We start from the raw sequence: 19,502 nt of genomic DNA, 5'->3' as shown, positions 1-19,502 counted from the left end.
GAGGCCACAGAGCTCAGAAAAATATTGTCTCTCTAAAGGCTCTCATACATAACTTCCCCTGCGAGAGGGGAATGAAGCAGACTCTGCTGCCTTTCCATAGATGGAAAGAGAACCAAGAGTCTTAACTCTCATCTTCTTCAGACTATTTTCCAGGCCTCCCCTCTGTCTGTGCTGAAGTAGAAACCAGGTCTCTTGTCTTCCAGCACCTTTCACGGATCACAAATGTGGGGCTAGAACTCAACGGTGGTAACTGGGGGCTGTGTTGGCCAACCTCAGTCAGCTCTGTGGATGGATGGAGCAGGCAATATAAGACCCTAAGTTTCTGCTCCGATAAGACAGAAGACAGATTCTTTGTCTCTGGGAGTATGGGTAAAATCAACTGAAATCCAACAGGCTCTGGGCAAGAACCATGCCTGAGGCCATTAGTTTCCATACAGATACCAGGGTGTATGGGTTAGATCCAAAGATTGATTGTAAAGAGTAGCATGCTTTGAGATGAATAGACAGACAGAGGGATGGTCTGGGGGCTGAGGGATAGCTGAGAAATGCAAACGATAGAGTCGAGTAATTAAGGCATGGAGACTGGTAACCAAGACTTTTTGGTTTTATCTGTATCTTTGGGAAGAGAGTGAAGATATGGTAGATTAAAGCAGAGGGTCTGGGTTCCAGGACTCCTGGGTTTTAGCTACAGCTCTAGGTGGGCAGTGGATTATAATGTGGGAGGAGATGGGGAACCACTCCCTGCTTGGAATATATAACAGTATGCGTAGGACACACACAGAGGCTGGAATCCTGATGCTCTTAGCATTTCTGATTGTAGTCTTTGAATTCCTCTGGTCCTTTTCATTTGTTTTCTTCTTCCCTCTTGCAGAGCTTCCTGCACCTCCTGCTGTGTACCCCCTGGTGCCAAGCTGTGACACCTTTACCAAAAACCTCAAGGGTGACATGACCTTTGCCTGCCTGGTGACCGGGTATTTCCCAGTGCCAGTGGACATCACATGGGAAATTTCTAAAGGGATGCAAAATGTGACCCAAAACTTCCCACCAATGAAAAACAGCAATGGCCACCTCACCAGCAGCAGCCAGCTGAGCATCCTTGGCACGAATGTGAAGGGTAACAGTTTCCAGTGCAAGGTGGCTCACAACCCCACAAACACGAAGACTTCTAAGCCTGTCCCAACAGGTGAGAGAATATGGATGACAGAGGTGTGAGGAGAGTGAAACTGGTGGCAGAATTGTCTGGGAAAATGTGTGAGGCTGTGGAAGAAACACAGACAGATTAACCAATAGATTATATTGTACTGAAAGGAGGACACTTACATACATAGATGGATGGACAGACTCATAGACAGATGGATGCATGATAGAGGGGGAAGGATGCATGCATGGATGATTGGATGCTACGGAGCGAGTTACTGGATGCATGGTTGTACAGGGAAGTTAGAAGGATCTATCATCTGTTTTCACAGTCACCTGCCTGCCCCAGGCAAGATTGAACTAGATGCTCCCTAAAGGTGATAAGTTTATGCCTCTGACCTCATAATCTTTTCCCTCTCCAGAGCCTCTCTTTGAGTGTGACGTGAAAAAACCACAGATTAGCCTCCTAGCCGCAGCCTGTGAGGATGGCTCTACAACATCCCCTGTGGAGCTGGTTTGTCTCCTCCAGCGCTTCAAGCCAAATGAAGCCAAAGTGGAATGGCTGGTGAATGGAGAGAAGAAGAATCCCAGCCCAGGCTACTCCTCTGTCCAAGGTGCAGATGGTTACTACATGGGTGAAAGCCGAGTGAACGTCTCCAAGGACAGCTGGAAAAGAGGAGATGTCTACACATGCAAAGTGACCCATCCTGGAATTACCTCGGGCTTTGAGATGCACAATGCAAGCAAGTGTGAAGGTGAGGGCCTCTGAGGCTGGCAGGGCATGGGGGGAAACAAGGAGGGTGAAGTTAAAACCAGCATTGCCTAAATGTAGTGGGGACTGTACCCAGATACCAGGGTCAAGATGGATTGGCTTTGGGGGTGAAAGGTGGATCCAGGAATGTTTAAATGGGTGGAAAGAAACATATCAACAGTGAATAAATGGATGTATGCTGCGTGAGGTTGGATAGAGATGCAGCTAAAATGAATGGGAAGCGGGTGGGAAGAAAGGGATATATTTTGGGAGACACAGCATTGAAGTTTCTGTTTCCCACATCTGAGGACGGAAGAGCACTTGACATTGAAAAGCTTTTCTAATCTTTCTCCCACCTTTACAGTTAGTCCATTAAAGGACATTACAAAAGAAAAAAATCCTTGTCTCTAGGAAACTTAAAGACACTACAGAGGAAAATGTAAGAGGAAAAACTGATTGTTCTCAGGGAACATTAGATATTTGAAAAAAGCAATGCTGAGAGCAGAATATATACATTAAATGATGGTGGAAGACAGATAGAAATCCACTAAAATCAATTCTCTATTTAGGAGCTGCTGTTTTCTCCATGGCAGGGTATTTAGGCAAGGCAATTAGCACTCTTTTACCTCTTAATCTTTCAAAACCTTTTGAGAGCCTGCAGCTCACCATAGAAAATCATGGAGTGTTATCATATTATGGAAGCAAAATATGAAAAACATTTTACACATTGACTTATATTACACTATAGAAGTAAGTTGGCGTGTTTAAATGTGGTTTTATCTCACCCAGGGCAAGTTCTGGAAATACACCTAATTTCTGACACACCATCATCCTAGACTTAAGACTGAGTCACAAAAAAGTGGTGAGGAGGGTTGTGCTTTAAGTGTATTTCCAGTGACTCAAGCAAGGGGGAAATAGGACTGCACTTAGGCACCTAAGTCAACTTGTGTAAATACTAAGTGAAATAAAACCTGGTCTCTGGGTTGCAGCCATAGCTCTTGCAAGGCAGAGGGATCCAGTGGATGAGAGCACCCAACAACCGCCCAATAGCAGAGGATGAGACCTTCAGATCCATTTAGGGAGTTAAAAAAAGCATTCATTCCAGAGGGACTTCAGTGTGTTCAAATCCTTCAGCCATGTTTAGGATATTCCCCTGTCCATCTAGATACCCCTGTCCATTGGGATCTCACTGTCTTTCCATTTAACTTTTACCCTGTTTTTCAAACCTCCTTTGGAATTGGTTTGCTGTATCACATGCAGCTGGGATTCCACCTTCCTCCCACTCCACCTTTGTAAAGCCCAGCACTCAATCCCATTTCCTACTCTACTAGATGGCTGTGACCCATCCCCAGTGGAGGTGCTCCTCCTTCCCCCTTCCCTGGAGGACCTCTATATAGCCCACAACACCACCATCACCTGTTTGGTCACCAACCTGGGGTCAACCAGCAGCCCTGAGATCACTTGGAGCCGGGGGAGTGGTAATGCCAAGGACGTAGTGACTGGGAAGCCAATTCAGCAAAAAAATGGCACCTTCAGTGTGACCAGCATCCTTCGGGTGTGTGCAGAGGAGTGGAAGTCTGGAGAGAAATTCACCTGCACAGTGAAGCACCCAGACATCCCATCAGCCATCACCAAATCCATCTCTAAGACCCAAGGTACGGAGACTGTATTGTCTGTGATGGGGATGCCAACCCAGGTTCAGGCCATGTCAGGAGATGGGTTGGCTAATGGCAATGAAGACTACAATATGGTCAGAGGTGTTGACTCTAACTACCTTTCATGTGGGATTCAATAGTTAAATTTTTGAATGGGGGATCCTGGATTTAAACCCTCACTCTGGGAATGGAGTTGGGCATAGTATTGAGAAAAGGGTGGATTTGGGTTTTATCCCCAGCTTTATGAGGAAAGTTGGGTGTATTAGGTGGAGAAGGGAATCTATGGAGGTCAGGACTCCTCCTATCCCCAGTCCTGGGATGGGATTTGGATCCATTGGGTAAGGACAGACAGGATTCCTACATTTGGTTTCTGGCCACTAACACTTTACTGGTTCTATGTGGCAGAGGTCAATGTACAGGCCCCTTCTGTCTACGTCTACCCTCCTTCTGCTGATGAGCTGACCCTGCAGGAATCAGCCACCGTGACCTGTCTGGCCAAGGGCTTCCACCCCAGTGACATCCTGGTGACATGGACCCAGCAGGACCGGTCCATGCCCCCAGAAGCCTACGTGAATGTTGGACCCTACCCAGACCCTGCGCAGAAGGGGAACGGCTACTTCATCTACAGCAAGCTCACCGTCCCAGCATCAGAGTGGCAGCAGGGAAACGCGTTTTCCTGTGTGGTGGGCCATGAAGGCCTCCCGATGACCTTCGTCCACAGAAGCGTGGACAAAGCCTCCGGTAAACCCACCACCGTCAACGTCTCTGTGGTCTTGTCTGATACTGAGGTCACCTGCTACTGAGGAGACAGAGCCCTGCAAGTCTTGTGTGTTTGTGGTGCCCTGTAGCCTGTGTGTAAAGCAGGGGGGGCTCTGGTGAATGGGGCTTGGCTGTACGTGCTCTATGTACAATAAAAATGCAACATGTTAGAGTCTGTTTTCACTGGGCCATTGTCTTTTCACATGGTCAATTTTTCAGCCTCACTATCCTGCTTGAAACCTTTCTTCTTCCTCTTGGGTCTGTCTCATATTCATTTTTCATGAGATTAATGACTGTAAGGTAAAGGCAAGGAAATTTAAGCCAAAATGAAAGGAAATTTTTGGATTAAACCAGTGGGAAAACCTGTTAAGTGAAAAGGTGGATTTTCCAACTGTTGAGGTCTTCCCATTCAGATGGGCTATCTTTTTGACAGATTCCTCAGTCAAACGTAGAGTTTGGCTCCGCATCAGGGTAATTGGATGGAGTTCCATAGCCAGTGTTGCATAGAAAATCAGATGAGGGTCTCTCCTGTCAGATCAGTGAATAAATCATTCAAGGTTTCACAGGCAAGAATGCCATATTAGGTATGAATGTGGTGATGTGATACCAGCTTCCTCATATGAAGACCTGACCTGTGCTAGCTACAACGGAGCTGAGAGGAGGTTATTGTCACTGGGTTAAATTGCAATTTGTCAGTTGGATTTGCAGTCCATAATGGGGGCTGCTTCCTGTATTTTTTAAATCTGAAGCTTTTCACAGATGCACTAGAGTTTAAATGCAACAGCAAGTGATTTCTAAAGCTGGGTCATTTGGCCATTCTAAGCTTGGATAAGCAGAAAGGGATGAAAATCTAATCTGACCCACTGATGAATTCATGCTGGGGAATTCCACATCGGTAACCATGTGCTAAGATGAATGATTTGTGGTTGAGATCACAAGTACTTTCAAAAGGGAGGAAATGTACTTACTGAGGCAGAGATACAAGGGTAGGTGTAGAAAATACACAGCCTAGACAAACCTGTTGGTCAAGTATCCACCGCATCTTCCAAGACCACATGTTGGTCTTGCTAAGCCAACCTTGATCGGGAAGGTGCTGTCTTTGGATATGTTTGCACTATGCCTCATGTTGTGCTCCATAAGCCACAGCTGCTAGGGGTAACTGCAATACAAAGAATAATGGGTGGGATAAGTCAGATTTCAGACAGCAGGCATGAAGGTGGGGAACACTTGGTGGCACCTGAGAAAGGACTTTAAGGTTGAGAATGTACCAGAGACTTCCTTGCATGGCATCAACCTGAGATTGGGGCCCCATCCTGTTGTTTGCAGCATGGAAAGCATGTCAGGGACAGTCCCTCTCCAGAAAATGTCACACCACAGATCAAAAAGAGGAACTGAAGATTAGATTTTTTTTTTTAATAAAGGGATGCAAGGGACTCTTTTGCCTACCTTCTATTTTATTTGAATTGACTCTCATGATAAATTTCAGAGAACAGTGAGGAATTTAAACACTCAATCACAACCAGAATTTTACCCTAATCTGCAGATGTGATGAGATCTTATGAAGGGAAACCAAAGCAGTTACTGGTGTTCAGTTTGTGAAAAAAATAGTTGAACATTGACTTGACTGTGGCCTAAACTACCCATATAAAGGCAGGAAGTTTTTGACTAAAGCTGGCACAGGGAAGAGGAAAGGAGTCAAGTTTTTGGGAGCAAAACAGAAAGATTCAGTCTAGAAACATGAGGAAAACTTGTATGTGAGGGGAAGAACAACTAAACCAATTTATCTAGAGGTATGGTAGATTCTTCATACTGGAGGCTTCTTGATCATGACAGAACATCTTACTTTGAACTTTTGCTTTAACTTAACCAGAAGTCAGGGGCTAGAGGTTGAAATTACGGGATGAAGTTGTTTGGCTCAAGTGATGTAGGTGGAATAACACCAAGATCTTTCATGTTGTAACCCAGTGGATTGGCTTCTGTCTGGGATGGTTTAGGAATGAAGAAGATTGGAGCAGATGACCTTAATTTACCTTCCAACCCTGAGATACTATTAGTTTTGTCAGAAAGCCAAGCTTCCCATTTTTCCTGGCCTCTGGCCCAGATGCAGAATGACTAGAAATCTGATGACCCATCAAATGGAACCACATGTTAATTGAGGAAGTGTCATAACATTTACCTTTGGGGGTGATGGCCAGGCCACAGCACATATAGAAAGCTCAGAGAAGTGCATACTGTAAGGCTGTCCAGCTCCAGGGAACTGTTTCCCAATAGAGTCTAGGCTGGTAGTGAGTTAAAAGGTCTCCTTACCTCCTTACTACTACTTCTCAGTGTCCTGAGAAGTTCTCAACTCAGACCCTTGCAGAGAGATGCTCATGCTACAAGAACATAGGATAAAGGGCATGTATGACTGGTAGGAATCATTCAGGTCATGGGGATCACTCCTGGTCTATCCCAGACCACCACGACTTAATAGCTCGCTCATAAAGTAATCAGGATCTTTATTGAAACAAGATTGGGTTTTTTGGGAAAGTAGTGTGCGTGGATGTGTTGGGGTTTGATGTGGAGAAAGGTTTGTGGCTTGACATCTTGTGGGTACTGATGGTTCAGTCATTATGTGCACTATGGACATATACAGAAGACTCAACTGAGTTTAGCCTTCCCACAATCTAGGAACTATATGTGTATATGAGTGAATGAGTTCCATGTCCCATGCCTAAATAGGTTATGGTCCAAACAAATCAAATAATGGGTAGGAGGAGGAAAGAGGTGAGAAGTGACTCACGGAATGACGCAACAATTCCATGGTAGAGTTGAATTGATGCTGTAGCCATGTTGGTCCAGGACCTAAGTGAGAGACAAGGATTTTTTTGGTGATATCTCTTATTGGACCAACTGTATGATTGGGATAAAGTTGGACAAGCTTTTGAATAGAAGATTTGTCAGGTTCATGGCACTGGCAGGAATGGAAGCCAAGTATCCTGAACTCACCTCCAAACCCCTGGTCGCAGAATCATGCACCTACTAGTGTTCAATGAGCTTTTTGAAAAGTTAGCCATGATCTCTGTGGGAATATTTGTTATGTCACCAACATACTGTGAATGAGAATAATGGGGGCCTTTCTGCTGCTAGGGAGGTGGTACCATTGAGGCTTACAGTGGAAAGCACTGGGGAGCTGTTAGTGCTTAGGTGGGTATTCACAATGCCACTGACTGACTTGGTGGTGATGCCCAGATCATTTTCTATTTCAGAGCATTGTTGACTATGCGTGGTTTGCTTGGGGAAGGTTTTGTAAAAGCTGAAGGCTGTGATTTCTAAAGAACCTCATGGAAATCATTTTAAATGGGTTCTGGGCATCAAAATCCCTGAGGATCCTTTTACAACTGAAAATTGGAGGTTTCCCTGCATCTTTGTCTTTCATGATGGGCACAGAACTCCCTTCCAGTTGTAGGGTGACAGAGTATGTTTGTGGCTCCTGAGGCATGAATGTCCATGCAGGGTTAAAGTGGAGGCCACTCTAACTGGATATTTATCTTGACCCTAGCTCCTGTCTTTGTGGTGCTGAACCCAGGGGATTATGTTGAAGAAGGAGAAGAAGAACCTGAAAATTTCTGGACAGCACTTACCTTCATTGTTCTTTTCCTGCTCAGTCTGTGCTATAGCACTGGTGTCACAATGTTCAAGGTAATGATGGCTTCCAGCATTCATGATCGGGCTTCATGCTATACTCCAACAATTAGTGTTTAGTGATCAATAATCAATATTGATTTGTTAGTTGACTACCAACCTCCATCAATACTTAATCATCAGCTGTAAACTATCTGTATTGGAACATCAACTGATCATTAGAAACCATTTATCAGTGGCCACGAGTCATTCACCTCTGTTTAGTAATCCACAAGCAAGGATCATTGTTTTATAAATCTCTTGCCAGTCCAACTAACGTTCAAGAAAACTATGAATTACTCTCAATTAATGGTAAGGATCAAGAATTTTTGATCATTCATTAATACTTGGTAGTCAGCAGTTTGTATTTATTGCTGATTTAGTGATGAGTTTTCAGCAGTAACAAATAGCCATTAGTCAGTCATTAGCTTTTAATAACTAATAGGCACTGATCAGCATTTAATGAAAAATAGGTGGCAAGATCTATGAGGAATTACCAAACATAAAAAAAATAATTAAAATGGACCAATGGCAACCACCAGTCTTCTGGAAACTATTATCAGGTACTGATTTGTCAGTAATTGTTTATCAATGAGTGGTGATCAGTGGACATCCCTTGATTTTCAAAGCACTTCTCTATTAAGTCATTGACTATTAAAACCAGCAATATAGGGATCAGTAATTCAAGATCAATTATCAGTATTCAACATCAGCACACACTATAATAAATATCTATTGGTCCTTAGCAATAGTCAGAAGGGAACACTTTTCTCAGTTATGTGCAATCTCATGGCATGGATAGCAAGAGGAGCCTCCCTGTTTGTGTGGGATTAGCTATCGAGTAATATCTATTGTTATTTTGAGTCTCAGTTGCAGATCACAGCCCATTTGTACTGGGTTCTGTGCCCACTCAAAACATGATAGCAGTCCTGCATTGGCCTGAGGGGCTGATCTAATTGGTGGGACACTGTTGAAGCAACGGGAGTATTTATGGTTGCTACGACCATGCCAACTGATGTTTAACTCTTGGCAGGACCTCCCAAGGCAGAGAGAGAGCATGGGGGAATGAGCATGTAAAAAAAAAAAAAAAAGGGGAGGGGGGGAAGAAGGGCTTTGGTGATCCCCTACATTGGGGATAGAGCAGTAGACCAAAAAGCATGAAGAGCCAAACAACACCCACCAGCATGTTAGGCAGTGCTGCATCTGCCAAGGGAGGAACATCTCTTAAAACAGTGGTTCTCAACCTTTTTTGTACCAGAACCCATTTGTAAACATCAATGGCCAGTCCCAACCCAGTAAATACTGTAGTTTAAGTAGAAAACAGCACCCAGGCCATGCTAGTGCCCCTCACTCCAGCCCCACTGCCCTCTGCCCCAGTATGCGGGGCAGGGGAGCCTGAAGCAGCCCCTTACAGGCTGGCAGAATTCCAGCCTGCAAGAAAAAATCCCAGTTTCCCATGTTTTTCTCCTTTAAAGGAAAATCCATTTTTAAAGTTTGTCTATGACCCTTTTGTATATTCTTGCAACACTTTTGGGGTGAGTAGCACTACCCTAGGCTATGTGTGAGGTCATACTGGGTGGTGGCAATAGCCCCTTCTCCAGTTAAAAAAGACTGAGAAAATCCTGGAGAAGAGATATGATTGGCAACAACTTCACCTCTCTGTTCTGTGCCTCTCACAGGTGCAATGATTGCTGGGCTTCTGGCTATGGAGAAGATGGGCGACACTCAGGGTCCTTCTTTATCACATCTGTCCAGCTTTATCCTGCCTTCCATCTCATCAGGCAACTGGAGTAATGAGAGAAAGTTCTCTGGCAGTTTTTTATTGTTTCTGCTTTAATGAGCAGAGAAGGGAGAGTGGAGTCCCTCTGTGTGCACATGTACCCATGGCGGTATGGGTACATGTGCACGTGTATAGGGATAAGGATATTCCCTATGCAGGAATAAGGATATCCCAATTCAATCTGTTGTTTGATGTTCCCATTCTTCATTACTTTTGTACTTCTAAAATAAAATGATTTAAGGCCACCCCTCTATTCAGTCTCATATGCAAGCATCCAGTTAGCTAGCCATCCTGTCACCTGGCTTTTCAGGCCACCTCACTGCAGAGGCCAACACATTTTGAATGCATTAAAGGTTCACATGGCTGCCCACTTGTGATTATAAAACCTTATGCGCATTTCCCCTGGAGTCTATCAACTCAAGTAGACGAAAATGTGAGTTGTTAACTTTAGTTTCCTTTCAGTCCAACTATTTTTACCTAGCATGGCAACAAGGAATTGCCTTCTGTTGATTTGGAAGTACATCCTGTACAGAGCTGCCTAGTGGCTAAGCCCACAGCAGCCAGTGTAAGACTTGGGATCTCTGAAAACAAGTCTTATATTTCATGGAAAGACAATGGCAGAACTGCTATCCTTTTCAGCTATTGGTGCCACATCAGGATTTAAGGGAGTCTAAGAGAATTCCTCTAACAAGCCTGCTGAGATAAACTGCAGTTCCATTAAGAGCTGATATTCCCCTGATTATACAGTTTAGGATGCTGTGTCATTCTTAGCTAAAGCGTTGTACTGGATGCTCATGTTCACTTGTTTGTCTGTCATGAGCCACTGAGTCATTTTCAAAGCAGAAGCAAAGATGCCAGTTTAAGGAAGATTGACATTGTGGCCTGTGTTTTCTCTAGCATCTAAGGCTGTAAGGCACTGGTGGTTAAGCCAAGAGCTGTCCGCAACATCTGGACTGGATTATTTAACCTCCTTAAGAACAGGTGCATCCTGTTTGTCGAAACAGCTGCAACCAGATAGTTCCCCTTTGAGTCATTCTGGGGCAGAAATGCCAGCACTGATAGGGGCGAATTTGATTTGTGGGCTCAGCACTGGAAATTTGGTAGATGAGGCAGATGACAAATAACCATTGTGGGTTTGTTGGTGAAAAACAAAATTAAAAACATGCTGTAGTTTATGATAACCATCTGCTTTGGTTTAACCTTTTAAACCAAAGGTTTTATTCATGGAGCTCCCACAACCCTTGCATGGGAAAACTAAGACACTGAGTCTCCATGACCAATTCAATGGAGCAGAAAGGAATAAGACTCAGGAATCCTGACTTCCAACTATACCAACAGGAACTTCTCTGTACCCCTTGACCCAGGGATAAAACCCAGGAGTTCGGCCTCTCGCTCCTATTCCCCCCCAACCTGTGCCACAAGAAGTGGAAAAAATATACTCACACAAAATAATAAAAGACCTTTCTGTTCACTGAGACTATAATAGCACCCAGGGTAGTCCAAAAGAATTGAAGTTGGAAAGTGAAGGCTGGGGAATGCTACAAGTCTCAGCAAGTACGTCCAGGATTGAAGCTTATTAAGCCAATGGATGCCCCTTTGCTTTTGTGCCAACTGGCTGTTAAATTTGGTTTGGGAAAATCAGAAGATCATGGATTCCTATATTCATATTCCTATGAATATAGAGACAAGATAGAAAGAAGGGCCAATGAAATGGAGAGAGTTTCCTGTGGGTTAGAAGGACAATTTGTCACCTTTTTGCAACAAGGATGGGCGGTGGGGTGGTGGTGGTAAAGATAGGCAACTAAACTCATACAAGAGCCTCAAAAAGAAGTGGTTTGATTTTCAATACGTTGTATTACCTTGTGTCTCCTGAAAGTTGATTTTGTTGCCTTTGGAAAGGGCTTAACATTTCCAAAAAGACACAAATAAATATTAAATTAGAGATCTACTACTGACTTACACTAATAGTTGAAGAAAACTCTCCCACAATGAATGCAGATTTTTCTGAGCATTGTTTATCACTATCAGATAAGTTTGGGGAAAAAAGGAATTTGGGTGCAATTTTTTTTAAGGCTTAGAGTCTCTGATGGGAATTTTTTAGAAGTTCCCAGAGCATGAAAATTTTAAAGGCATTTTGGTGGCTTTAAAAAGGCCAATGGACACTCAAAGGATGTCTCAAACAGGTTAGGAACATAACTCCTATTGAAGCCAAGAATAAGTGGGATTCTGGTTTTTAAGTAGTGTAACTTTTGAAAACTTCTGAAAATGTTGTACACGGCAATATAGTGATTTGACGAATACCAAACAGGAAAGCCTGTAGCTGAGCTACTAAGTGAACCCAGATCATCTGAGTCATGTGTCAATGGGTTAATTCAACTTCCCATCAAACAATCAACTTCTATATGTTTGTAGCATATTAATATTCTTTCACTGCCTCTAGGTCTCCAGTGTGCGTGAAGATAATACATCAGCCCAGAGGCAGAAATGGGTCATAATAATTTTTATTTAAAAGCAAAAGAATGACAAGGAATCCCCAACTCAAGTACATAGTACAATACATAGGTATGTTTTGCCTTAAGACACGATACAATGCAGCTTAATGAAATACCATGTGATAGACTGGAATAAGACCATGCCCCATTGAACGCTGGTACAATGCAAAGTTGATATCATGTACTGTGATATCATGAAACAAAACCAATGTAACTCAGTGCTACAGGGGTATAAATTGGACCTGAGTGAATGTAGGCTAGAAAGCAGTAGCAAGTTTCTAACCATCAGATGATAGAGGTTCTGGGGGAACCTTTCAATCGGAGCAGTGAGGACACAGGACCTTAATAGATCATAAAATGGCACTTGATCAACTGAAGAATGGGACTGAGTGAGGCAGCTGCTCTCAATTGCAGAGCACAGGACTCCATGATGGAGGCCTTGATATTTCCGTGACAGTGCATGAGCACATTTCTGTGTAAAGCAGGAAATGCAACTCAGTACCACATGACCCAATGAAACTAGACACGGCAGTGCCATACAACTCAATGCCATGCCATGCCATTGCTGCTATACAACTCCTTGTTGCAGTGTGAATGAATCAACTGCAGTGCAGGAACTTTAAACAAAGCTTTGAATGCTGGGAATATACTTAGTTCTGTGCGCTGAGGGGCTTCTTACTCTGTCACCCTGCTTCACTTTATCTACCTCCTCTTACCTTCTTCCCTGTCACATCCCTTTTATCTTTCCTTCAGATCCCTCCCCCCCCCAATTTTGCTGTTTACTGTCTTCACATTATTTACTCTGCTGGGGAGTTATAGCTATTTCCCCATCCACACATAAGTCTGGTCTAGATAGAGTGTAAAGACTTTTGGACAGGTCTGTTACTCTATGCTTATGCCCTGTCTAGGACAATGGAGCATCCTTCCCAGCTCTTCCATGAGCACTGGTGTCACAGAAAAGATTAATAGTAAATAGTAACATAGCATGTAACCTTATAATCCACTTCAGCACAGCATCACTGCAGATAAGTTCACTATTGGACAATGCAACATGCTACCTAGTATGCAACAGGCCAATTCAAATCAGTGAGATATAATATCATATAGTATGGCACCATGCTACAGTAGAGTACAAGGCAATGCAACTGCATATAAGGCATGCCCATGCAACACGCACTGAAACAGGCTAAGGCAAAGCTACCAAAATCAGTGCTGCTCTGCTAAAAGCAATGCAATAATATAATTCAGTCAGTTATTCATATGAAATATGCCCACCCTATGTTATAATTCATGGCAGTGAAAGTATTGTGTTATGGGGTGAATCTTTAGGGTTTCGTACAAGTAACTAGCACAGGAGAACATAATGGGAACCGAGTGGTTGCAAGAGAGCTAGGGTTGGAGAATGGAAGGTGGCTAGGAATTATTCTTGCAGGCGTAGAATGTGTTTCTGGTTTTGGGCTTTGTTCGAGCTCTGGGTTTGGGGTTCCTTCTGGGAGCTGGGAATTTGAAGAAACCATTTTAGACGGACTGCTTTCTGGGGGAGAGGATGAACAGGCACAGGTTGGAGTAATCTGGGTTTGGGGAGAACCACAATGAGGTGGTGTCTTTTTGGGTTGAATTAGTTTTTGTGAGGTTGAACCAGAAAATTTGCCTCATTCAGTGGAATTGTTGCAAGTAAAGATCCCATTCAGAAAACAGGTCTGTGTTGGGTACCTTTGGGGAAGACAGGGGAATCTGGTGGGGAAATCAATATGGGTCTTGTGAGGTTAGAGTGGGATGGTTTCTTTAGGATTCAATCTCTGTGGGAGGGCTTAGGGCAGATGCAGCCCACAGACAAGTGCTTTTACAAAATGGGACCCAGGACAAGTTGAAACGGAGGGGATACTCTGCCCTGCCCATCAGATCTCCTGGTGAAGATGGTGTGCCCACCCCTTCCAACTCCTGTATCCTTTCAGGACTGGGGAGTGAAGAGAAGGTATTTTTGAGGAATGTGAAAGCTGGTAAGGGGAAGCTGAGGGGAAGAGGAAGAGAGCATTTTATCCATACAGCCCCAGCTGGAGTCCTATCCACTCCCATCCCCAACTGGGTTGGGAGATGTGGAAAAATGTCCTTGCTAAAATGGATGGAGAGACATTTCCTCTTCTGCTCTCACTTCTGGTAGGACAAATGTTCCCTTTGAGGCAAACACAACGCCATCATGGGCAGACAAGGGAACACAAAAGGGCTAAGAGAATGGGAGAGAGGGAGAGAATGAGGTTGGCTCCCTCCAGTCTTCTTCCTTTTAAGCAGAGCAGTAATTATTTCACCTGTGGAAAGAGAAAGAGGAAGATATAAGCATATCCAGAGAGATGGACAGGGAAATAAAAAACTTTCTGTTTTCAGCCTAAGGCTGTCAAGCTATCTTGCTCTGAGTCACTCATGGGCCCCCCGTTTCACCTTGATGAAGGTGACAAAGCCACTGTAGAAGAGCATGACAAGGAAGAGGGCGATGAATGTAGAGACTGTGGTCCAGACGCAGTTGCCATCGTCCAGCTCGGTGTAGTCATCCTCATTGTCATCTCGGAAGCCACAAAGACTGAAGTTCATGATGCTGCAGTCCCAAGAGTCTGGATCATGTCAGAAAAGCAGAGGAAAGAACTTATTCAATGCAGCTCGTTTAATGCCCCTTGAGCAGAATTAACTTCTTATCCACCTGTGTTGGCAAAACCCATATGAGACCGAGCTACATTAGAGCTGGGTTCTCCAGAGCTCTAGGGTTAAGTGTCCCAGGGGGATAATGATACTCTCTTTCCCCTTGAGGCAGTATCTCTGGAAAATCTCAACAACTGGCCGTCATTTTGGGGGAGATGATTCTATCTTCACATGTTATTCTAAGCAATTCATTACATTGGTCCTAGGAATACTTACTCTGTTCATTTTTCCTCCCCTCTGCCTTTCTCTTTCCTTTCAAGTTGATATCCTGTACCCAAAAGAGTCTCTTCAATGAAACACTAGGCCAGATCAGTTAAACATAGCATTACAAAGCAGATGCCAAGGAAAGAGATGGGCGAGTGGTTTTATGTGGATTTGGAACACTGGATCCATTGCATGATGTGATGCAACCAGTCTGTCACACACCTCAAACACCTATTTGCCTACACATCACATACACCTGACCCCTTCATCCCCACATAACTCCTAATTTTTCCATGCTCCTGAAGTCCTATGTGTTTCTCTATCCATTCATTTACTGTTGCTTTCTCCGTACGTTTTATGACTAGAGGGATTTTTATTTTATGCTAGTATGACAGAAGAGGTAAGATTCCCTCCATTGCTCCAGTGTCTCAATTCCATATACATATTTATCTCCAAAGCCCTCCATAGGAGTTATAAAACAGAGAACTGGGACCTGATTTTGAGAGATAAAGGTATTCTGTATCTTCCAGGGACTGTGTGGAACTTCAAGTTTCTGAGTAACTTGTCTAACATCCCAGAACTAAGCTTGTGACTGAGATGGGGATGAGATCCAGTCCAGACATTAAGAAAATACTTTCTCCCCAAGCTATCCCACTAGGTTGAGGTTTTCAATCCTATATATATATGTTCCTGTGACAGAAGTCTGATACTTCTAGGAAATGAAGTATAACACCAAGTTCACAGGCATCTTTGATAATTCTGTTCTAGGCACAGAGATAACATTACTACTAATCCCCTCCTGTCCCACCTGCAGTCCATGAACTTTAGTATTCATACATTCCTGATGCTTGTTGAAGAGGTAGAAGATCATAAATATGAAAGCTTCCCATCAGTGCAGTTGGGTCATTGCTTTAATAGGCACATGCAATATACACAGAACAGATAAAGCCTTTGTCTAGCAAAAGTAAAACTGGAACATGAGGGCTGAGGTAAGAGGCCAAGAGTTTAGAGGGATGGTATGGGATGATGGAGAGTCAGAGAGGATTTTTTTGGGTGGAGAGACCTGAATGGGATAATCTGGGATGAAGGAAGTGCTAAGACACGTTTTTACCAGTATAGGCATTAACGCTTCTTTCTAGAATCACTTCAGAAGACATGTGGGCAACTAGGCAGGTGTAGGTAGTCCCCAGTAGCCATTCTGTCCTGGACACCTCCAGTTTGCTGACCAGGGAACATCGCTGGCTCTGGTGGTCACAGCTCGGGTGGTCATTCTGAGGCTGACGGTCCATGTCGATTGGCACCTCATCCTCCTGCCACCAGACCGAGACATCTTTTGGGTAGAAGTCTTTGATAATGCAGAAGAGGGTGAGGCTTTGGTCTTTGTAGGCGGTGTCAGAGGATGCAGGCAGGAGATAGGTGCTTGGAGCCTTCCAAGGGCCTGCAAGATTTTGGGGAAGTGGGGTGGGGAGAAAGCACGTGTAATGAATAAGGGTGGTAAAAATAGGTATAAAGTGTCACAAACACTTTAGAATCAGAATCACACAAGAAATGTTGATTCCTCAGCTTTAACATGCTTTTTAGAGAAAGGCAGTCCGTGTATGATATTCATTTACCATTAGGTTAGAAGTCTCATTCCATCCATCCCTTCTCTCCCCTGTATTGCTTGCCTTCACCTCCCATATGTTTGGTGCTACTGAAGAAGGCTTCACCACTCACTTTCTGGCATTACAAGTCTCTTAGAGCCACAACTGTATCTCAACCCCTTTCCGTAAGTGCCCAATGGTTTTTTACATTTATTGTCTATCTACCCTCATCAAGAAAGGGATATACATTGTACAGCACACACCTTAAAACAGCAAGATTGTGATGTAACCATCCTCATTCAGGATTATTCCCTAAAATCTACCCCACAGTTACTGACCTACCCTAAAGCTGACCTGAACCCCCATAGCCCTTCCTCCTTTGCTAGTCCTTTATTTCTAAGCCCTCCTGTGTCCACCCTCCACATCTTCCCTTTAGGTCTATTCTTCTCTCATCTAATACTATTTCCTGAATTCCAGCCTATACAGCCCATCTTCAAACTTATTCCCTCAGGCTACACTTCTTCTCCAGACACAGATGGAGTGTTTCTCTGCAATTCACCTTCACTAATTCCTCCATCATCCTACAGTCTGTCACCCATACCAGTATGGCAGACTTTAGAAGACTATCCCTGACTACTCTTGACTTTATAAAAGTGCATCACAAATGAGATGCCTGATCCTAAATCCTTAGATCCATATCCAGATTGCTTTCTTAACAATAAGCCTCTACCCTTCACTCTACCCTTGCTTTATTCCCTAAACCTACCCCCAAAAAGTCCCCCTCTCATTTTTTCCCCTATCCTTGATAAAAAGTTTATCCTTAGATAATTCCCTAATTCTAAAATGTAGCTCTGCAATCTCTTCCCAGAGTCACTTGAAGAACTCCAGTAAATTCAGGCTCTTTCCGAGAGATAATACACAGGCTCTAATGGGTCCCATTGGTCAGAAAGACCATTTTGCTACATTCTCACCATGGTTTAAGCTGAAATCCAACTTTCTTTCTTCCTGGTTACTCGTGATTAAACAGCTGACCTTCTTGGTGGAATTCCACTCGCTCAGGTTGACTTGCAGCCAGCTCTGGATCCAGGTGCTGACATTTTGTTTCTCTGGCTCCTCTGACCTCACTGCCCTTAAGTCCATGGGTTGTTCATTCATCATCCACTGGATACTGGCATTGACAAGTTGGGTCTTGCATATCACATCTGCTGTCTTATTGACAAAGAGCTCCCTCAAGGATGGGGGCTCTATTAAGCTGGAGTTTGCTGCTGAGATCTGCCAACCTGCAGAAGCAGTCATGAAGAAAGTGGTCACAGATAATGCCATTCCAGGGGGAGGATTTACCAAGCATGGGGGATTTCACAAGAGTACTAGTGGTGCGATTTTCTGAGCTGTGCTACTCCTTATGCTTCAATACTTATTTTCCTTCCAACTGGTTCTCTCTTGAGTTCAACGTGCCACTCAGTGTGATCTAGAGATTTTCATGTATGGACAGGAATTGGGTCAGAGACATAATTTAAGCTGTATCTGCAATTAACACTGCTGTCAGGCCATCAATATATTGGATATCTAATGTGCCTATAGCCATATACGCTTCTTTCCAAAGACTTTTCCAGCTCCAATGTCAGACTTGACAGCTGAGAATTTAGAACTGGGTTTTAAGTACAATCAAGATCTGACATAATAATTGTAGTTTGATACCTGGTGACAGAGAGCTGAGCTGATGCCTATGAATAAAAAAAAATGGCTTTTATATAAACAAGAACAGTCAATGGAAAACTATCATCTGATATGCACTGGGGCAAATCCTATTTCATCTAGTGGGTGCCAGTGTGTGATCCTGCTCTATCCTGCTCAAGTCTTTGAACAACTCATAATGCAAAAAAAAAAAGGTTCTCTCTTCCTTCTCACTGCCTTATTTTAAGACTAAGATAAAGGTATGCTATACATGTTGACCTCTTAATGGTTCTTTGGGCGGGCTCAAGCTGTGTGGAATAGGCTTGCACTTGGGTGCTCTAGAGGTGGAACAGAATTTGCACCTCAGTGAAAACTGATGCCTGATAATTGATACGGTATTATAAATCATAGATGAATACATTGGGGAACATGTTTTTCTCTAAACTGAGATCAATATTGCAAAGAGGAAATCTGAGAGAATTGGACTGGAAGATCTTCAGAGTGGAATGATGACCGGATGCAAAGAAAGAAGAGAAGGCAGGCAGAAGGAAAAACTTCCTAGGCATCAGACGCAACAGGAATTGGACACTTCCATTCTCTAGGGACCTTGGCAAGCCTACAGAGCCCATCCCACTTGGTGACTTACCAGTGGAGCGTAAGGTCTTTTCCAGGATTCCAGTAAGGGAGCTGTGGGTCACAATACAAGTGTATGTATCCACCGTGCTCCAGTCTTCTGTACTGATCAGCAGCTCACAAGTCTGCTGGAACTTTCCATCAGCTAGGGCTACCAGAGGTGATTTGAAGGTGCAGTTTTGCATCTCCTTTTTGACCATCCAATAGATGTCTATGTCCTTTGGGTAGAAGCCAGTAGTGAAGCAGGTCAGTTTCTCATGTCCACCTATGTCTGGCGCATGGGAGACAGTAACTTGTGGGGGAGCTGGTTCCAGGAAATCTGAAACAGAGGGTTGGCACTTTGTTGCTATGTAATTTATGTAGGGTAGATGCTGGGAGGCAGGGATGTGCTGAAGGTGTTTGAGGAGAGTGAGGAATCTGAATGTAAGGGGAGACTAAAGTAAATCCAAAAGCCGGCGGCCAGGGGTGGGGGGGGGGGGG

General features: G+C 43.8%; 2 gene segments (V, D, J or C); one reads left to right on the top strand and one right to left on the bottom strand.

Moving 5' to 3' along the window:
* The first annotated feature begins 850 nt into the window (after window positions 1-850).
* LOC102367731 lies at window positions 851-9,668 on the top strand. The segment is given in 6 exon segments: window positions 851-1,183; window positions 1,560-1,892; window positions 3,220-3,543; window positions 3,949-4,344; window positions 7,844-7,983; window positions 9,645-9,668. Coding segments are annotated over 6 exon segments (1,440 nt in total).
* A 6,418-nt stretch (window positions 9,669-16,086) lies between these two features.
* The window catches only part of LOC102369004, a 49,756-nt gene continuing 46,340 nt past the window's right edge, over window positions 16,087-19,502 (bottom strand). The window contains 3 exon segments of the C gene segment in view: window positions 16,087-16,570; window positions 17,687-17,995; window positions 19,036-19,341. Of these exon segments, the coding sequence occupies window positions 16,227-16,570; window positions 17,687-17,995; window positions 19,036-19,341 (959 nt within the window).

Source organism: Alligator sinensis, unplaced genomic scaffold (genome assembly GCF_000455745.1).
Source record: "Alligator sinensis unplaced genomic scaffold, ASM45574v1 scaffold1614_1, whole genome shotgun sequence".
Taxonomy (NCBI): domain Eukaryota; kingdom Metazoa; phylum Chordata; order Crocodylia; family Alligatoridae; genus Alligator; species Alligator sinensis.
The sequence above is the reverse complement of the archived record's forward strand: the minus strand, read 5'-3'. Positions and strand labels throughout refer to the sequence as shown.